Below are 20,605 nucleotides of genomic sequence, written 5' to 3' on the forward strand. Positions count from 1 at the left end.
GTATGTACATCGCGATCATATCAGCCATCGTCTTGGTCAGCCTCTCCGTTAGCCCATTGATTTGAAGATGATACGCAGTAGTTCGACGGTGGCTGGTACAGCTTAGACGCAGGATCTCTTGTAGAAGTTGTGCCAGAAATGCGGTACCTCGGTCAGTGATCAAAACCGCCGGTGCGCCATGCCGCAAGACAATCACTCAATGAAAAATGTGGCTGCCACCGCAGCCGTCGCAAACGGAACTGCGCGAGACGCCGCATAGCGCGTCAGTAGTCTGTTGCTATTATGATGTATTTGTTGCCGGACTAAGACGTGGGTAATGGGCCGAGAAAATCTATTCAGATTGTGTGGAATGGGGCACTCGGTGGTTCAATTGGCTGAAGAAGGCCCGCCGGACGTGTGGTAACGTCTTCCGCCGTTGACACTCGCGACAAGTTCTTGTGTACTGACGAACATACTTAGCGATTTTGGACCAGCAATACTTTTCCCGAAACCGTGAAAGTGTTCAGCTGTAACCAAGGTGACCAGCTGTAGAATCATCATAGTAGGCTTCCGTGATCTCGCTACGCAGATCTTCCGGCACTACAAGAAGCCATGATGTCTGGCTGCTGTCGAAGTTCTTTTTGTATAGGATGCCGTTCCGAATTCTAAATGTGGATAGGACACGCAGGAAAACACGAGGTACCACATCGTCTTCTCCTTCAAGGTGCGCCATTAGTTGGCCAAGTTGTGAATCATGTCTTTGCCGAACCGCCATATCTGCCATGTTTAAGACCTCAATAAAGTTGTCAACGTCATCATCGTTTCCTGGCGCCGGCTCCAGGGGGGCTGGAGACAGTCAGCGTCATAATGCTTTCGGCCCGATTTATATACAATAGTAGTGTTGTACTCCTGCAGTCGAAGGCTCCATTGAGCAAGCCGCCTTGCAGAATCCTTCAGGTTGGCCAACCAACATAATGAGTGGTGGTCGGTAACCACACGAAAATGGCGGTCGTACAACAACGGTCGGAACTTTGTTGTGGCCAAGATGACAGCGAGGCATTCCTTTCCCTTTGTGGAGTAATTACACTCTGCTTTGGAAAGGACGCAGCTAGCATAGGAAATAACTCGCTCACCACCGTCCTGCAATTGCACAAGTTCTACCCCGTCCTTTGTTGCTGGCGTCGGTGTGGAGCTCAGTGTCGGCAGCTTGATCGAAGTGGCCTAGTATAGGTGGTGTTGGAAGGGCTTGTATTAGCTGCCTAATGCTGACTCTTGCTTCTCATTCCATTCAAAGGCAATACTATTTTTTGTAAGGTTGATAAGGGGCGCGGCGATCTGGGCGAAGTCGTGGACAAAACGTCTGAAGTAGGCGCACGAACAAAGAAACCTTCTCAGACTCTTTTTGTCCGACGGCCGTGGAAATGACGCTACGGCTGCTGTTTTTTTAGGATCTGGTTTCACGCCCGCATGGCTGACAATATGCTCAAGAAACTTTAACTCGCTGTACGCGAACCGGCATTTTGAAGGCTCGAGTTTGAGGCCTGCCTTCCGTATAGCCTGGAGAACCGCTTCGAGGCGCACAAGAGGGTCGGCAAAGGTGCTCGAAAAAAATAACATCGTCTAAATACACAAGACAGGTCTGCCACTTCAGACCGGCGAGAACGGTGTCCATGACTAGTTGGAATGTTGCAGGGGTAGTATATAAATCGAACGGCATCACCTTAAACTCATAGAGGCCATCTAGTGTTATAAACGCAGTTTTCTCCCGATCGCGCTCATCTACTTCAATCTGCCAATACCCGCTCTTCAAATCGATAGACGAAAAATATCGGGTGTGACAGAGCCGATCGAGGGTGTCGTCGATTTGTGGCAGTGCGTATACATCCTTTTTTGTCACTTTATTGAGTCGTCGGTAATCTACGCAGAATCTCAGCGACCCGTCTTTCATTTTAACCAGTACCCCAGGTGAAGCTCTTTAGAATATATACCGGCAACATATTTGTAATGCTCTAAAAATATGATAGCATCCTATTTTTTATGTTTTTTTTAACTGTATTCTAATGGTACAATCTGCCAGCATGAATATTAGGTCGAGTACATTAGTAATGCTTTGAACGTACATTGTCAGTCTATAGATGGAAGATTTTTTGAACACTGCATACCAAGCAAAACTGAAGAAAGTACATTTTAAGCATGTTAGCAATATACTCAACAGGACAAAAACATATCTTTAACATATTTGTAAAGACATGCAGTGTTTTACTCGTAGTAAATTATTACATATTTATTTTGCATTCCAAGTATGGGGACAAAAAATGCCAAATTAATATGAAATAAATGCATTTGAAGTACATTTTTAGTGTGGCTGTTTTTCTCTAAGCACACACACCCGCGCGCGTAGTTCCAAACTGTGGCAAGAATTCTTCACAGTTGTTCAGAATACATTTGCCACTTCGGACCCCTTTCTCTAATATTAGCAGCGATCATTAATTTGTCATTTTTAATATGGAATTAAAAGGGCACACTTTATATGGCCTTCATCGACTCCAATTTACTCTGGCATAGCGGCAATAGTCAAATAGTATAGATGCTACGAATCACGTTCTATAATGCTTGGAACATTCGCATTGCACCAACAACATTCTGGTTGGTTGGTTGGTTGGTTTGTGGGGTTTAACGTCCCAAAGCGACTCAGGCTATGAGAGACGCCGTAGTGCAGGGCTCCGGAAATTTGGACCACCTGGGGTTCTTTAACATGCACTGACAACGCACAGCACACGTGCGCCTTGCTTTTCGCCTCCATCGAAAAGCGGCCGCAGAGGCCGGGATTCGATCCCGCATCCTTGGGAACAGTAGTCGAGCGCCGTAACCACTGCGCCACCCCGGCGGGCCAGCAACATTCTGTCGACTAATGAAAGCACGACGCTTTCACGAGAATGGGTGATCAGTAAGGATAGTTTTCCTCTGGACAGTCTTATAGCTTCTTCCATGGTGTTTTATGGCTCCCCAAAAGGTGATAATAGTTATATGTGGGTTTACGGCACATAAGCAACAGTGGCTATCATGCGCCAAACACAAGGTTAGATAATCTATCAGATGTCAAAGGTCATGATACTTATATTTGATTTAAAACATTGGCTTTCTTGCGCAAACAATAGAAAAATTGACGAGTGCTTGTCCTCCTAAAAGCAATGCAGGGTGAAATGTAATGTGTTCCTTGTAAAATACAGTAAAATATTTTTGCCTGTGTTCTTCAAGTTGTGAGCATGAGATTAAAATATGATTAAGTGTGAGCTCCTGTCCACACATTTCACACACAGGTTTGTCTTTTTGTTAGTAGGAAGTTATGCGTGAAGTGTGTTTTTAACGTATGCGTAGGTGACATAAAATTATCTCGATTAATCGTTTCTATTGCTGACATGATTGCCATTTTCCGAAAATGGGCTTTATGCAGTGAAGCTAGTTTTATGCTTCACTTTCCCAAGCAGCCTACAATTTAGCTCTTAACTTCTTGCGTACTAACTTCATACAATCTCTGTGTGGCGTGTCTATTCGTTCTATTTGCCCATTTTTTGCTCGCGCAGCACATATATCTGCTTGTTCATTACGCCTAATCCCAACATGACTGGGTACCCAGCGAAATTTTATAGTATGTTTTCGTGCTATGATCTTTACTATGTTGTGTATGATGTTTCCTATCAGTGGTTCAACAGCATTTTTTCTTAGTTTATTGCGTGATGACCCTATGAATATGTGTAAATGACGCTGTTTTTGACGTTCTCTTCCTATATTTTATCCACGACAACATAAACAACGTAGCATTTGGCCATAAAAATTGATGAACACTGGGGCAGTCGTATCATTTTCTCTGTTTTATCTCGTACTTCTAGCCATCAAACACATCCTATTACACTACAAACATAGCTTTTAGTTTTTGAGCCGTCTGTATAAAATGCAATGCAGTTTTTATAGTGATAAGTCCCGAATATTTTGCCCCATATTCTCACTGGTGTTGAGTCGGCAGTAGCCGTTATACCCACCGACGACGTAGATACGGCCGGCCATCGCCAATATGCTGGCCGCAGAGGGGGCTGGGCATCTGCTGCACCAGGCACCACGAGTTGGAGAAAGGCGTGTACTCCTCCACGCTGCGCACAATCAAGTGGCTGTTCAAGCCACCGCTCGCGTACAGCTTGCCTGCGTGAGATGCGCAGTCTTAGGCCTCTCTCAAACGATGACTTAGGCGTTGCTGGTTAACCGACAAGAAGGCAAAAGACTGAGACGTGATCGGGCTTGGAAGCTACGTTCTTCTCTACCAGTCGGGGTTTAGCCCAGCTGCAAAGGTGTGTTAGAAAAGAGGAATCCACAAATGGATGAATCTCAAGGCTTCTGCGGGTTATGAGCAGTCTTTACCAAACGCAACAGGCAGCGCAAATTACTTTTCTGCGGTATAATTCTGCCATTACGAACTCCTCTAAACAAGGAAGTTCTCGAATGCTGAGGATGTTAGATTAAGGAGTCAGGCAAGGGAAGTAAATGGTAAATGGGCTGTTGCACAGTCAAGAGTTAAATGTTGTTGTTAGGTAGCTTTTCGCAAAGAAACATTATATTGTATGTAACCAAAAAATTTAGATTCACCTTGCAGGCTTTAGTAAAAATCTATGCGTTTGTTCTAATAATTTATAGAAATCAAGTATTTCCTATTACTAGATAAAATATCCAGTAGTCATAAATGTCCGCTGGGTGCTATGTATTCAGTTTGTAGGGATTCACAACATTTTCACACCGATCCGATCAGTCTACTATTTGTATTTACTCTACGTATTTACTCTCTGTATTTCCAACCTCTTCCTTGTGTCCCGTTCACTTTTGAACTCGCTCTGCTCCCCTGATTTTATGTGTATTTTATTTTATTTACTAGGCTAGCGGAGGCAAAGACCATCGGTGCCGCAATTTAACCTTCAAACACAGGAGCGGTGGGAATGTGTTAACAGGTGACACCACGTGACTAGCTGCAGCTGCGCGACCACCGGGCGGGCGCTGCGGCTGTCTCTTGCTCGCCAGTTCTGACCATGCAACTCACTACGTGACTCAACGTAAACTTAAAATGGTACTGTTAATGCGAATGCATTACTTCGCTATGTTCAGCGATTTCTCTCCGCATACCGCGTCCGCAGAACGTGTCCGCAAAATCGTGTCCGCTGCAGTTGTGAGTAATTGAGAAGTGACAAAGGGTAATTAGTTTTGTCGATCGATAGAGGGTGATGTAATGTTGTGTCTGCAAACATATTGTTACGAGGCACGTCGAGATATTAGGAGGCGATGGTACGTCGTAGCCGCAACAGTTCACAGTCAGGGACACACTCACAGGAGAACCAGACGCAGCTGCAGCGTCGTCTTTCTCTACTAGTCCAGCACTTCGTCATCGTCTCTTTCACTGCGTACCGTAACAATACCCCCCCGCGGAAGAAGCACAGTCCCGGTGCGTAGACTACACAGGTGAGCGCGAGATATAAGGTTTGAGAAGGGCGACATGCACGACTTCTGGATGATGGTTTGCCGGAGAGTGGCGGTTCACAGGGATAATCTCGTACGTCACGTCGGTAAGTTGCCGCAAGACCTGGTAGGGCCCACGTAGCGGGGCAGAAGTTTCTCGCACATGCCTACACGTCGAGCAGGGAGCCAGAGGAGTACGAGAGAGCCAGGAGGGTAGTAGGCGTCACGGTGCTGGAGATCGTAACGGTGCTTTTGAGAACGCTGGGACTCACGAAGCCGGTCTCGAGCAATATGACGGGCGGCATCAGCGCGGGCGATGGCGTCAGAAGCGTAACTGCAGGAGGAATCGTCAAGAGGCAGCAAGGTGTCGAAGGGAAGTAGAGGGTCGCGGCCGAAGAGTAGATAAAATGGAGAGTATCCGGCGGTATCATGTCGTGAGGAGTTATAAGCGAATGTTATGAAAGGTAAAGAGATGTCCCAGTCACGGTGATGGTCAGAAACATACATTGACATCATATCGGTCAGGGTACGATTAAGGCGCTCAGTAAGACCGTTCGTTTGCGGATGGTAGGCCGTTCTGAAGATGTGGCGCGTAGCGCATGAGCGCAGAAGGTCATTAACAACTTTGGAAAGGAAGCAGCGACCGCGATCGGTGAGCAGTTGACGAGGAGCACCATGAAGCAAGATGACGTCATGCAAAAGAAAGTCTGCAACGTCGGAGGCACAGCTGGTGGGGATAGCTCTGGTTATGGCATACCGGGTGGCGTAATCGGTCGCTACAGCAATCCATTTGTTTCCTGAAGTCGATGTGGGGAATGGCCCGAGTAGGTCGAGACCAACTCGAGAAAAGGGCTCAGTTGGAACTGCGAGTGGTTGCAGGGGCCCACTAGGTTGAAGAGACGGGGTCTTCCTGCGCTGGCACAGCTCACAGGCGGCGACGTAGCGACGAACAGAGCGGTAGAGGCCAGGCCAGTAGAACGCCGTCGAACATTGTCGTATGTGCGGGACACTCCTAGGTGCCCTGCTGTAGGAGCATCATGAAGGTGCGCAAGAACAGCAGAGCGTAGATGTGTCGGGACAACAAGCAAAAGGTCTACACCATCTGGGCGCATATTGCGTCGGTATAATGTGTTATTAAGCAGCACAAACATACTGATGGGCGGATTGGTGCTGTCGTTGCGCAGGTGATCAATAATGGGGCGCAGGGAAGGATCACGACTCTGTTCGACGCCGATGTGGAGAAAGTTCGAAATGGACAAAATGCAGTTGTCAGCAGTATTGTCAGGAAGTTCAGGAGGGTCAACGGGGTGGCGGGACAAGCAGTCGGTGTCTTGATGTAGACGGCCTGACTTGTACACAACAGTAAACGTGTATTCTTGTAATCGCAAGGCCCAGCGACCTAAGCGGCCAGTAGGGTCCTTAAGCGATGACAACCAACACAAGGCATGATGGTCCGTAACTACGCTGAAGGGCCGCCCAAACAAATAAAGGCGGAATTTGGTCAACGCCCAAACAAGTGCAAGGCATTCGCGCTCCGTAATGGAATAATTGCGCTCGGACTGAGATAGAAGGCGGCTGGCATAGGCAATCACACGAGAGTGGCCGTGCTGGTACTGAGCAAGGATGGCGCCAATACCATGTCCGCTAGCGTCGGTGCGCAGTTCTGTAGGCGCAGACGGGTCGAAGTGCGCCAGTACAGGAGGAGCGGTGAGCGCGGAAATGAGCGTTGTGAAGGCCTGAGCTTGTTCATAGCTCCACGAGAAATTCACGTTTTTCTGCAAAAGGGAGGTAAGGGGACGTGCTAGGTCAGCGAAGTTCCGAATGAAGCGACGGAAGTAGGAGCAGAGCCCGAGAAAACTTCGCACATCACTTGTATTACGTGGTGTAGGGAACTCGCGGACTGCACGAACTTTATCAGGGTCGGGCTGCACACCATTTTCGTCAACCAAATGTCCCAGGATTTTGATCTGGCGGCGGCCGAAGCTGCATTTTTTTTTGCGTTGAGTTGAAGACCGGCGCGGCGAAAGACTGCCAGTATCGTAGAAAGCCATTCAAGGTGACTTGTGAACGTGGGAGAGAACACGACAACGTCATCTAAGTAGCATAAGCACGTTGTCCACTTGAAGCCATGGAGAAGCGAGTCCATCATGCGCTTGAAGGTCGCAGGAGCGTTACAGAGGCCAAATGGCATGACCTTGAATTGGTATAGTCCGTCAGGGGTGACAAATGCGGTTTTCTCTCGATCCCGTTCGTCGACAGCTATTTGCCAGTAGCCGGAACGCATGTCGATCGAGGAAAAATAGCTGGTACCATGCAAGCAGTCGGGGGCGTCGTCAATTCTCGGGAGCGGATAAACGTCTTTTTTAGTGATCTGATTGAGGTGGCAGTAATCTACACAGAATCTCCAAGTTTGATCTTTCTTTTTGACTAAAACGACAGGAGACTCCCAGGGACTGCAGGAAGGCTCAATAATATTATTTGTCAACATCTTGTCGACCTCCTTTTGTATCACGTGGCGCTCAGCAAGAGAGACTCGATAAGGCCTTCTGTGAATAGGGCTGGCATCACCAGTATTGATGCAATGGATAACGATTGATGTCTGGGCCAAAGGTCGGTCGGCAAAATCAAAAATGTCCTTGTACGAAAGCAAAAGGTCGGAGAGAGCACCGGCTTGCTGAGGTGTCAAATCCGGTGCTATCATGGGAGTAAAAAGGGTCGAACGAGAAGCTGATACGGGGGGTTCAGACAAAGGCACAGGCTTGAGGGCAGAAACTTCGCAGTCAGCCAACGGAAGCAAGTCAGCGAGTGCAATGCCATGGGGCAAAACTTGGACAGAGCGGCTAAAGTTAAGGACGGGAAGATAGGTTCTGTTATCCGTGACGGTCAGGACAGTGTGAGGGAGTATGACGTTACGGTGGAGAACAACATCGGTGATTGGACAAGTGACGTATGTACTACCAGGAATAGCAGGAAACGGGGCCAAAGGAACATACATGGCAGCTTCGGGCAGTAGGCGAACAAACTCGGCGGAGCAGAGGCGTGGCTTGATATCTGTGCGGTCGGAGCAGAAAGGCAGGTCTAAGCGAAGGAGGCCACTTGAACAATCAATCAGGGCAGAGTGCGCCGTTAAAAAGTCGATGCCGAGGATCACATCGTGAGGGCAGCGGTCGATTATAGTGAAGAGCACAGGGGTAGTTCGACCGCAAATGCTCACGCGCGCAGTGCAAAGTCCCACGACGGCAGCGACGCCTCCGTCGGCGACACGAACGGCTGATGAAGAGGCGGGTGTGACAACTTTTTTGAGTCGGCGGCGAAACGAAGAGCTGAGGACGGAAATTTGGGCACCAGTGTCAATGAGGGCGGTAACAGGCACACCATCTACACAGATATCTAGAAGATTGCGGCGATGAGCGAGGGTCAGCAGAGGATTTTCGGGCCGGGTCGTCAATGCAGCTTCACCTCCGGGAGCTGCATTGATCAGTTTTCCGGGAGCGGGCCAGAGAAGTGAGGGGACGAGGAACGGTGAGGTAGGGGCGAGCGGGAACGGCGGGTCTGGGGAGACGGCGATCGGCTGGACATGCGCGGGGATGGCGGGTTAAAGTCACGAGAGGGCATATCACGGAGAGGTTGGGTGTGGTCCGTAGGCGGTGCTGCGATCATGATAGTAGCGAGGTCGAGGTGGCGGAACCCAACGGCTGCGGCAATGGCGAGAAATGTGGCCGGCACGTGAGCAGTTGAAGCAGATGGGTCGGTTGTCGAAGGTCCGCCATTCTTCTGGGTTGCGGTAACGTCAGGTAGATTCGGAGTATCGCGTCGGGAAGCGCGCAGTCGGAGCCGCAGCAGCTACCACCGGAACGGTGGGCTGGACAGATGGCTGTGCGGACGGCTGACCAGAGCTGTGGCTTACGCTCGCATTAAGGCCCACGTTCGCGAATTCTTGCCGAACGACAGCTTGGATCAGTGCTATAGTAGCATCCGCCGGCTGAGGTGTGAATGCGACGGGGGCCATTGCCTCCAGCTCTCTGCGAACGATCCTGGTCAAGTTTGGCTCATGGGACGGCTGCTGCAGTGTTGGCAGATCTTCGCACGAATACGTAGCAACTGTGTTTGGCAAGCGGTCGAAGCGGGGAGCAATACGACGATGTTTAGCTTGCTCAAACCGCCGGCATACCTCGAGGACGGAGTCGACCGTCGTACAATCTTTGCAAAATAGAAGGTTAAAAGCGTCGTCAGCAATGCCCTTTAAGATGTGGCCCACCTTGTCACACTCGGGCATGGCACTGTTCACTTTGTGGCATAGAGCTAGTACGTCTTGTATGTACGACAGATATGATTCGGTCGACGACTGTGCTCGCGATGCCAGGTCCTTTTTAGCGCCGAGCTTGCGTCCGATTGGCTTGCCAAAGAGATCCCGAAGCTTCTGTTGGTACATGTCCCAGGATGTTAGATTTTCTTCGTGCGTCTCGAACCAGACGCGCGCCGTACGAGCCAGGTAGAAAATGACATTTGCAAGCATCAACGTTGCGTCCCATCGGTTGTGCTTACTGACTCGCTCGTACATAGCGAGCCAGTCTTCGACGTCGATGTCGTCGGTGCCGCAAAAGGTTCCCGGATCACGAGGCTGCGCAACGACAACAGTGGGCGCTGGTTGTGCCGCGGTAGAGGTAGCTGCGTCGGACTGCATAGTGCTAGCACCAAGTTGGCGGCCACTACGGAGATCCAGCTTGTGGTATTGGTGTCTTACCCAGCACCTCCACCAAGATGCTAGAGGCACGTCGAGATATTAGGAGGCGATGGTACGTCGTAGCCGCAACAGTTCACAGTCAGGGACACACTCACAGGAGAACCAAACGTAGCTGCAGCGTCGTCTTTCTCTACTAGCCCAGCACTTCGTCATCGTCTCTTTCACTGCGTACCGTAACAATATTTATGCCAATACGTTAATTAGGTAAACAATGACCAGAAAAACACGCAACAGCGTGTCCGCTGCAGTTGTACTTGAGAAGCTATAGAGGTTCATGAGTGGTGGCAATCGATAAAGGTTGGCGTAATGTTGCGTACGAAAAATTATTAAGGCCAAAAAGGTCATTAAGTAACTAATTAGATTCAAAAAATGTAAAAGTAAAGCTGAAAATGGTCCCATTAGCCAATAGTTTCGCGCCACATTTGAATGTATCAAATACTAAAGTAGTTAATTAGATCAGTCATATAGGGTGAAGTCAAAAATGTGACGTCACGCAACCTGAAGTCGAGCCACAAAAGGGCATAGGAAGGGATTGGCGCCGAATTTGAAAGTAGCAATTATAAAAATCGGTAAACAAGAAGTGAATTAAGCTATACAAGCAACCAGAAGCAACCAACAGCAGCATCCGTGCTTTTTCAGTGCTTTTCCGTGCTTTTTTTTTCAGTGCTCTTTTTGCTATGACCGAAGGGAGTCGGTCAGAGCCGTCTACTTCGACGGGATAATTTCGTAGATGGCGGGCTGAGTCCAAAGATTCACATGATGTCGCCGATCACGCTAGGGGTATTACAAAACGAAGGGCTTATTTAGCGCTAAGCTAGCGGCAGAGACCGATGAAGAGCAGCAGCGTCGACTTGAGGAACGGTAGTTGAAGGATTCTAAAGCCGATAGCTAACCAAGGCATGGACAATAAAGATTTCCCTTGCGTAACAGTGATTACGGAGTTAAGCTGCAGACTATTTTTTTTTTTCATTTTCACAACAAAGCTGTGTCGTTACAGTAGTTTCAGACTTCAATTTTGCTGTACACGGTTTGGAGGACCTGCTGATTTCAGAACATAAAAAGCCAGAGATTCAAAGCGTAAAAATGCTTTTTCTACTGAGCTGAACGTGGACGGCATCAATGCCTTCGGTCCAATGCATGTGGTTTTGTACAACACCACCTCGGGCTGCCTTGAGTGTGAAAGCGGATTTAAACATTCTGGGCAGCGTTCTCGTTTCTTTCTGACATTAAGCGTCGATAACCCTGATTGCTTTGCCCGTAAGGGCTAGTGAAACCACATCCTCGCTCTCGCAAGTCTGACATAGTCGGTTGCTGTATGTAGTATATTGGGAACCATAGTGTCACTCAGTACGAATGTTGGAGACTTTCGCAGTGCAAGGTAAAACGCAACTGGTTACTTTCGGGTATTGTAGTACGAAGGGACATCTATAACGAGGGAATCGACGAATCACAGGGCCTCGTAGACTCCGTTACAACATGGTTGAAGGGTCGTGTGGTATATAAGGCATACTTAGAAGATCACAGAAAAATACATAGGCCAATGCCTAAACAGCTATTGTACGGTTAGGAAATGGTGTCGGAGCAGCTTTTTAATGCGTATTGAGTCAAAACAAAGCTTAGAAACATGTTTTTGGAATATTTCATGCTACATGGATAATTTCTACACGCCTCAAAAAAAAGCAATCAGCAATGATGTGAGTTGCTACGTTTGGTAGCCGAGTCCTGTCGCTGAATATATATAAACCGCTCAGCTTGACTTTATATATAGGTTCCTGATTGTCCGTCCGCGAGAGGTGGCACTTTAACGCGAGATTGTGGCGTCAGCACCTAGTGACGGTATCAACCGTTGGACGGACGTGTTGCCATAACAAGATGTGGCGTCCTCACGAAGGCACGCCCGGTCACGTCTAATATCCAGGAAGGACATATCATGACGTAACATTCTGTCGTGACGTCACGTTCGGTTATGACTGATGACATGACATCACATCACTAGGCGATATACCCATGTACGAAGTTGACCGCGCCGGGCGTCCGATCGAGGCGTCTCTGCTGCACATCTCATTTGGAGCTTCCTCGAACGGCTAACCATACACCAAACCGAAGCAGAAGCAGTAAAGCAGAAATCAGCGGCGTTCCATACAGAGACTTTCACCTTATCGCACTTTAGTTATCGAAAATACCTTGCAACCATCTGTTACTTTCTCCGCAACTATTTCTGCTCCCAATGGAATTGTAAAACGTCTAGTGTGAGACTCGTGGATGCGGAGTTCTTGACATCAGCTATAAAAATGGCATTGCAAACCATGCAATATCTCCTGCAGTGTTAGTAAAGTTGTACCCTGACTTATTATGAGGCTGCAGAAGAATGGGAGAAGAATGAAAAAGGTTTGCAACGATTGGATAGAAAGAGAAACAACGTTTATTTTTTATTTTAATCCAAGTATTTAGCAGGTACGTTGGTGGAGACGTGTTCGTTGTAGACAACGCATCTTGCACTTTGTCTGCATCAGCCAGCGGTAGGCGCGCGGGTGATAAGCCTCGACAACATCCCGGTACTCTCCAGAGCCCCAGCCGCCCAGCATGAACAGCATCTCGTTCGGCACGCACGGAACCCAGCGCTCAGGATCCGAGAAGCCACACCTCACGTAGAAAAACTGAGCTGAAGCTGCTCTGGAGGCTGCGGGACAATTGCGGCAAGGTGCAATATTAACGTGTTTACAATAATTCAACAGCCTAAACTACAGGAGTGAACCAATGGTGGATAAAAATTCATAATAGGCAAACAATACCGCCCCGCACATCACTGCAGCCGTAGCAAACGGGAGCTATTAGTTCATGGCATCTATTGGAGTCTAAAGGTCGAAGAAGCTTCAATTAGGGACTGAGTAGCCACCACTTTTAACCTTCAAAAATTTATTTTACTACAAAAGAGAGGGAAGATTTCCAATGAAGCTGTAGGCCTATCATCATTGACGCACTCATGAACTGTCACAGGACCATTAAAAAGAAGCAATGCACATCTATCGTTGTTCTTTTCCTCATTTCAGGAAGAGAATGGACCAATGTTTTCGTAATATTCGATCAAAGCAAATACAGAAATCAGACTCTGACCAATCATAAAACACTGAAATATCTCCAAAAGCATGCGTGGCTCGGCTACTTCTTGAATCATATGTTTGGTTTTAAAGTGAATGCACTAAGATGAAAGGCAGCAAGAGCTATTGAATGACAAGCATAGGGCGAGCGACTGTCACGCTGCAGTTCTGTCGTTTATCCTCGGTCAGGTGGCTGAAGAATGTGCGAGAAATGACGTACGTAACAGATTTGCCTTTGCTTAGGCGAGAAAATTATTTTTTACGACACATGCAGTTAAAATAAGTTGCCGAAGTATAATACATATTGTAATGCAAAGTTTGAGCGCAACTCTTTGGCCATTTCGGTTTTTCGATATGTCGAGGTAAAGTAGCTGGGAAAGACATGTCTATGCATTTGCATTTAGAACCTGTTCTGTTTTCTCACAAATGACCAACCTTACTTCCTCGTCGACCACGCTTTGAGTAGCACATGAGTGACGTGGTCGTGCTCTGTCCTACTTAAATATATTTCGCTCCGGAAAAATATGGTGGACAGCTAAGCTCTGCGTTAAAGATTATTACGCCACCGCGATAATAGCTCCGGTATGCATCTCCGCATTTCGGACCTACGTCGGAATATATGCACCTTACTATCACTAAGGTATTACACCCGAAATTCTTGCTTCTGTTATTAATCGCGCACAATGCCTAGCATACACTCGTCAGGTACTGCAATGTGGGAAATATCACGTAATAAATACATTAACCCTCGTTTTAACCGAGCATTGCGAACGTAACGCAGCGGCTTAGGTTCAGGATTATAAGGTCCCGAGCTAGATTCCCATTTCAGCTCCACATTTGGCAAGTGCGAACTTTCGCAGCTACGAACTCGTGTAGAAGTCTGTACTACCTCCACGCCTGCAATCCATGTGATCTGCGAACCACTACATTAGCTGGAGGCATGCTCTTGATTTTTAACTGCTTTCGTCGAATAGAACACCGACTCCAAATATCAGGCTGAACGGAGGCCTTTGCTCCGCATCAGTCAGCAAGAACTGTTTGCGATTCTTCCCAACCACAGCCGTAACACGCTCCTTCACTATTCATCGCTGCTCTTTCAACTGTCCAGCCATATGGCCTTCCCTCCCTCCTTTCATTCTCGCCGCCGTTTGATAAACAATCCAGCAGTTTCGCCGTACCTTTCTGCTGTCATTGTAGGTACTCGCGCGCTTTTTTGTATCTGCACTGCCAGATCATGCATTTTTCAGCCCCATTCATAACTTGCTCCACTGTAGCCACATTTCTCGTGAAAGCGTCTTTCAGGTTGCGCAATATTTCGCGTTCACCACACAGCTCGGCTACTAAACCACGTGCTGCCTCTAACACTTTTCCCTTAATCAGGGATTTGCATTTCTCTATTCTGAAACCTGCTACTCGTAACAAGTGGCGTTTCGATCTGCTACAACCTGCAAAGGCTGGCCTTTCCAGTTGCGCAATATTTCGCTTTCACCACACAGCTCGGCTACTAAACCACCTGCTGCCTCTAGCACTTTTCCCCTAATGAGGGATTTAAATATCCCCATTCTGAATCCTGCTACTCGTAACAGGTGACGTTTCGCTCTTCTACAACTTGCAACGACTGGCAGGTGGCTGGCTGCGCTGACTACGCTGAAGAGTACACCGCGACGACGCGAAATCCAGCAAAGGGCACCTTAAAAGCAGCTGCGGAAGTTTCAGGAATTGAAAAAAATTTAAAGATGATAAAAATATAGACTTGGCGGCCGGGGATGAGCAGTCTTTTTGTCATATTGAACCTGGTGACCTAATCACCGAATGAAATGCGCAGGCGCTCAGAATTTTCCTTAGTGCCCAGAATTGGGCAGGCGCCGCAGAGATGACGTCATGTAAAGCGGCGCGACGTTTCCAGGGAAGAAGCGGTTGCTTAAGGCAAGAAAACCAACGCCACTAAAAGAATGAACGGCTCAAGAAGCATTCTCTCGACATAGAACGACGCATGGCAACATGTAGGCGAGGCTAGCGAAAATTCTAAATATTCAGCATCTATGATGTCAGCACGCGTTTCTTCGCAAAATTCTGATGCATTAACGAGAGGCAGGAGCTGCATTACAGTTTCAGCCTTTGAGGACGCAGGCACTTTAAGTGCTAGCGTGAGACTACATCTCATGCTTTACACACGCGCTTGATATATTCGAGTAATTCTATGGATCTCGTTCAATTGCCAAAAAATAAAAATTTCAGCTTCCCTGTAACAGCTGCGCTCATAACAATCAGCGTAAATAGAAGTTCACTGCTGATGTGCACTTGTATGCTTCACGTCGTATGTCCGCATATGTAATATAGAGTGATTTTTATCGGCTCCTTCCAAAGATTCATTAGACCGTCGAAATCAGCTGCTGCGCCCATAAATGAAGGCAAGGTGTGTGCTTAAAACAAATAACTCAAACTGTTGGAAGCAGCCAATAGAAAGCGTTTATGAAGATTGTTAGAAACAAATGAAGTCCAAGCCTGCGATTGGACAGTCGGCCGATATATTCATTGTTATCGTGCTATTAAGAGACAATATTGCGTTCACGAAACCTTTAACCGAAAATGTCCAAACTTTCTAAGTGTTGATGTATATCTTTCGATAAAACTGAGCTTCGTTACTAATGCGACAGCGTTAAATGCATTTGCCTAGGCACGGTTGGCGTCGGCTTTGTAGGCGAGAAATCACGCGCCTGCCTCTGAGAGGTTGAAGTTGGAACATATCATGTCCGGGCAAGGTATATTTCTAGGGTTGAGCGACGTCACGAGATCACGTGACATACCTGAGTTGGATTGAAAATCGGTCATTTCATTTTCTAATGAAAGGTGACTTAGGAATAATCGAACCCGAACCATAGAACCTTGACTCAGACAAGCTACTACTAGGCTACGCAGGAACATGCATATCCATCGGCATGAAATAAAGCAAAATAAAACGACACAAAACAGTCATTTTATTTTTAACACCCCAGTCTATCACACGGGCAGACGCATCATGGCACCATAGCAACTTCTCTAAATGTCTGCCCTCCTGAATGCACGAACTTTCGAACGGCTTTGCTATAGGGGTGAAAACACACACACACACACACACACACACACACACACACACACACACACACACACACACACACACACACACACACACACACACACACACACACACACACACACACACACACACACACACACACACACACACACACACACACACACACACACACACACACACACACACACACACACACACACACACACACACACACACACACACACACACACACACACACACACACACACACACACACACACACACACACACACACACACACACACACACACACACACACACACACACACACACACACACACACACACACACACACACACACACACACACACACACACACACACACACACACACACACACACACACACACACACACACACACACACACACACACACACACACACACACACACACACACACACACACACACACACACACACACACACACACGCACACGCACACGCGCACACACACACACACACACACACACACACACACACATATATATATATATATGCATAGCAGTCTCTCAATGAACGCGGTAGCTTACGATTGCTTGCTCATGAGTATATGCGAGGTAATTGAGGCACCATTTAAAGAATCAGTTGTTTCAGAATACCAAAGACCTTAGCCATGAAGACAAGAGGGAAGTCGCAGACAGGAGCCACCAACGCTGTTGCGTCTATACCTAGAAGGCGGAGCTCAACTTTCTTTGAAGTAAACCTTCTACAAGATCTCCTGCGCTGCTTTTGCATTTTACATTATGGCTTATTAAATATGTGGTAATATTTAGGCTTAGGCTGAGACTACTTTCTATTCAGCCTCTTCTGGTAGTAAGAATTTTTACTTCGAAACTTCCCTTGTCACTGTCTGCGAAAACCTAGCGCAACAACACAAAGCGCATTGTACAACGGAGGTCTACTTCTGCACGTCTATTTCTGCTAACGGTGATCGGATCTCATTTCGTCAAGTAAAGTAGATCACGTACATACCGCAGTGGCGGCAAGATTTTTTTTTCGCTCGGTGTGTTATTGAGCCGACAGATCGTCACGAGATCACTAGATCACTAGATCACTGACAAGAAGATAATCACGAATTCGGTGACAGTACTGTCATTTGTACTTGTACCGAACGGAGCGAAACAGCAATGTTTCGCAAGGTTCGTGAGGTTTAAACAAGTGTTTTCTGCAATAATCTATTTGTGATGAACGCGGAAATAACTGGCCAATACTGAAACAAATCCTCAACTCAAATCCTGCGATTTCATTTTCCGTTTTGGTGGCTCAATTTGGTGAGCGGTTGGCACGCACAATGAATTAAAGATATAACGTTCTGAGGCTTCACAACGCTTCCTGTTCAATTGCATTCATATTTGGCTTGTGAAATCGCACAAAAATCCTCATGAGTGGCAGAGTGGGACCAGAATCTAGAATTAGACACATTTGCATCTCCCTGTGATGAAGGAGTACCTGTAGACTTATTGAAGAATTGGAAGAATGAATGCGGTCAGATATCTGCCTCCTTTTCGTTATGACCTAACAGAAACAGCAGGCGAAATTTAAATTCATAAGAATAACCATCCGCCTTTATGCATGTACCATGAGATTTGAGTAATATCTCGTTATGCTAAGTTCACATAAACTTCGCAGCACTGAAACTGGAGGTTCTTATATCTACTCTGAAAGGCCAAACTTCTTCCTCACGCATTTTAACTATAGCCAAATGATTAGTCGCACTTACCATCCAATCGTATGTTATAGCCTAGAGTCGGTTATAGCTTTGTCATTTAGTCAATACCAATACGAATAACCTCTATTTAGCGTTATGATGTCGCTCACGATGCGACCTTGACTGCGCAGGTCTAGACACCAATGGAACCTGTGATGCATTTCAAAGAGGAATGGCGAAAAGTACACGCTCACCGCGTCAAAAGGTTCGCGCAAATAGGAGAACACGGTTTCCCGAAGCGCCAGCCAGTGACACCACTGTGTCAGTGCGGCAAGGTCGAGGCAGTTAGCAATGTCTATGTTTTCTACCATGTAGTCCAGTCCGAGGTCGCGCACCTCATCCATCAGCAGCATGTCGGATGCTGTCACCACATCGACCACGTTTTCATTGTCGATGTTCAACTGCGGCGATATCAGAGTAAAAACAACTCCCTCACAAAGAGGAAGGAAACGTAGAGTTTCCGGTCATTTCTTTCTTCTTTATACTCCTCCAGGAGAGAGTTCATACAGATTTCGTGGCGTAGTAGTTCCGATTGAGGAATTAAGTTTTTCTGCAAAACCGAATGGCTTTGAACTCTATTATTGGGTTAAATATCACCAATATTTGTTTTTGAAATTAGGCTACTGGACGATTCCTATTTAATGATGACAAATGAGCAGAAAAAGTCTTGTTAAATACAAGCCAGTCGCAGGAAGGAAGCCGCTGGATTATCCGTGGATTTTTGCGCCGTGCGGTTTGCCACGTCTGTTGCTAAATGTAAAAAAAAAAAACCTCGTCATTTACGGCGCAATATGCTATTAACTACTGTCGGAGGTTTTTCGTCGTCTGCAAAAGGCCGTTGGCATAATAGCTGGCCCCTCTGAGAAAAAAAACAAACAAACATATGCTGCACTAATATGCATGCTAATTTGAAGAAATGCGCCAAGGGATGCCGGAAAGGTTTGTATTCTGTGCAATGTATAACGCGAAACATTGTCTTTAAATGTTGATATTTTTTCGTGTCTATGGCTACGGCAGACCACGACATGTGCACCAAAGAACGGCGGGCAGAACTCTCTCGCAGTAATAACTAAGTGTTCCATTCCAGGGACAGTTATAACGCGGCCGATGTCACAACGCCCGCATCAACGCTACAACGGAGTCCAATGAATCTTATTCAAGATGAGGAGAAAAATGTTTCAGGCAGACTTTCGCTCACCTCAAGTGCAGCAAGGCGAAAGCATTTTGCCTGCCCTGCTGCCATCCTTGCAACGCAACTGGTTACTCGAAAAAGGGAGAAAGACACTCGCTTTCGTTCGACACCCTCTCTCCAGAAAGAGAAGAGATGAAGTAAGGAGGGGGAACTTCCTCTCTCTCTAATTACTATCAGTATTATATATTAACTAACAATCGGTAACTAATTAACAGAACCCCACCTATATTCCCCACAGCTTCTGTGCACACATTGTAAGGACGCAACTTATGAGCAATTAAAGGCTTTCGCCCTAATAACGGAAAATATGAAATATTCTTTCCTTCTTTTGTACCACGGCGGATATAGTAAACTGACTGGGTTGAAGTCTGTCAAAAATACCGGAATATTCCGCACTGAGAAGAACAAGACTGCCACACTAACATCCCGCAACGCGATCTTAGCATCCGCGGGCGAACACTAAGATTCACGGCTAGCCAACTGTTTTCCGTTATCGCCTTCGATTCTCTCATTCTTTCCTGAGACTTACCTTGTCTTCGTAGTAGTAGTCAAGTAGGGCGCCGAGAACGGACGCCGAGACCTCCGTGAGCAGCACTTTCCTTCGAGACCCGAACTTCGCGCTGAACGCCGCCTCGAAGAAAGGGCTTCTCAGGCACAAGACACCGCGGTGGGCAATGAATTTTCCACCGTCTGTCGTAAGGACCACACCCTCATCGGTCCCAACGAATTCCTTCAGCTCTAGTTTTCTTGATAAGACAGACATGGATTCTTCTCATTTTTCTTCTGCCTTAATATTTGGCACATACCCACGGAGGGGGATTGGCCAGGGTTCAGTGCGGACTGCTAAAAGTCCTACACAATCTGAATTAGTGCATTAAAGTACTTGACAACTAAACAAAATTATAAAATTTAAGATCACAAAAGTTACTGAAAGAAAAAATATGAACCAAAAATTTTGAATTTTGTAAATTTGGAATACATTAAGCAAGGGAATCTTTCCGTAGCTGTGATGTAGTTATGGAAGTACTGGCAAATTCGAGGCAACCCAAATCCTTTCGCACTCGCACTGAAGGAGAGTAGAAGCGGGACCGACAACGTAAATCCCAAGCGTGCAATTGGAGTTTCTAAATGCACCCTCCTCTGATGTGAAAACCTTCGGCAAGCGAGAAGGAAGTGATCAACATTTTCAACCTCACCGCAAGCCTCACAAAGGTTTGCGGGGCTGATCCCGCATCTACACAAATAAAGATTTGGCCGAGGAATCCTGCATCTCA

General features: G+C 46.9%; 1 protein-coding gene across 1 annotated transcript; it reads right to left on the minus strand.

The window, feature by feature from the left end:
* Window positions 1-502: 502 nt before the first annotated feature.
* Window positions 503-20,094, minus strand: LOC146184163 (kelch-like protein 20). The gene is made up of 6 exons (XM_084608502.1): window positions 19,861-20,094; window positions 18,334-18,540; window positions 18,250-18,289; window positions 12,717-12,899; window positions 4,020-4,176; window positions 503-644 (listed from the first exon to the last, which is right to left on the minus strand). Exons 1-6 carry the CDS (start codon window positions 20,092-20,094, stop codon window positions 503-505), a joined length of 963 nt encoding a protein of 320 aa, XP_084464628.1.
* Between the last annotated feature and the right edge of the window lie 511 nt (window positions 20,095-20,605).

The sequence above is a fragment of the Amblyomma maculatum genome, chromosome 7, assembly GCF_055883805.1.
Source record: "Amblyomma maculatum isolate TAMU_Amacu chromosome 7, ASM5588380v1, whole genome shotgun sequence".
In the NCBI taxonomy this organism is placed as follows: Eukaryota; Metazoa; Arthropoda; class Arachnida; order Ixodida; family Ixodidae; genus Amblyomma; species Amblyomma maculatum.

What these genes read in the sequence shown, in the direction of transcription:
- LOC146184163 (XM_084608502.1), bottom strand. Translation starts at nt 20,094, where the DNA reads ATGTCTGTCTTATCAAGAAAACTAGAGCTGAAGGAATTCGTTGGGACC. An exon ending in TGCGCAGTCAAGGTCGCATC is followed by an intron (nt 12,900 to 18,249) that starts GTGAGCGACATC and finishes ATTGTCCCGCAG; the next exon opens with CCTCCAGAGCAGCTTCAGCT. An exon ending in CGGCCGTATCTACGTCGTCG is followed by an intron (nt 645 to 4,019) that starts GTGGGTATAACG and finishes ATCCACATTTAG; the next exon opens with AATTCGGAACGGCATCCTAT.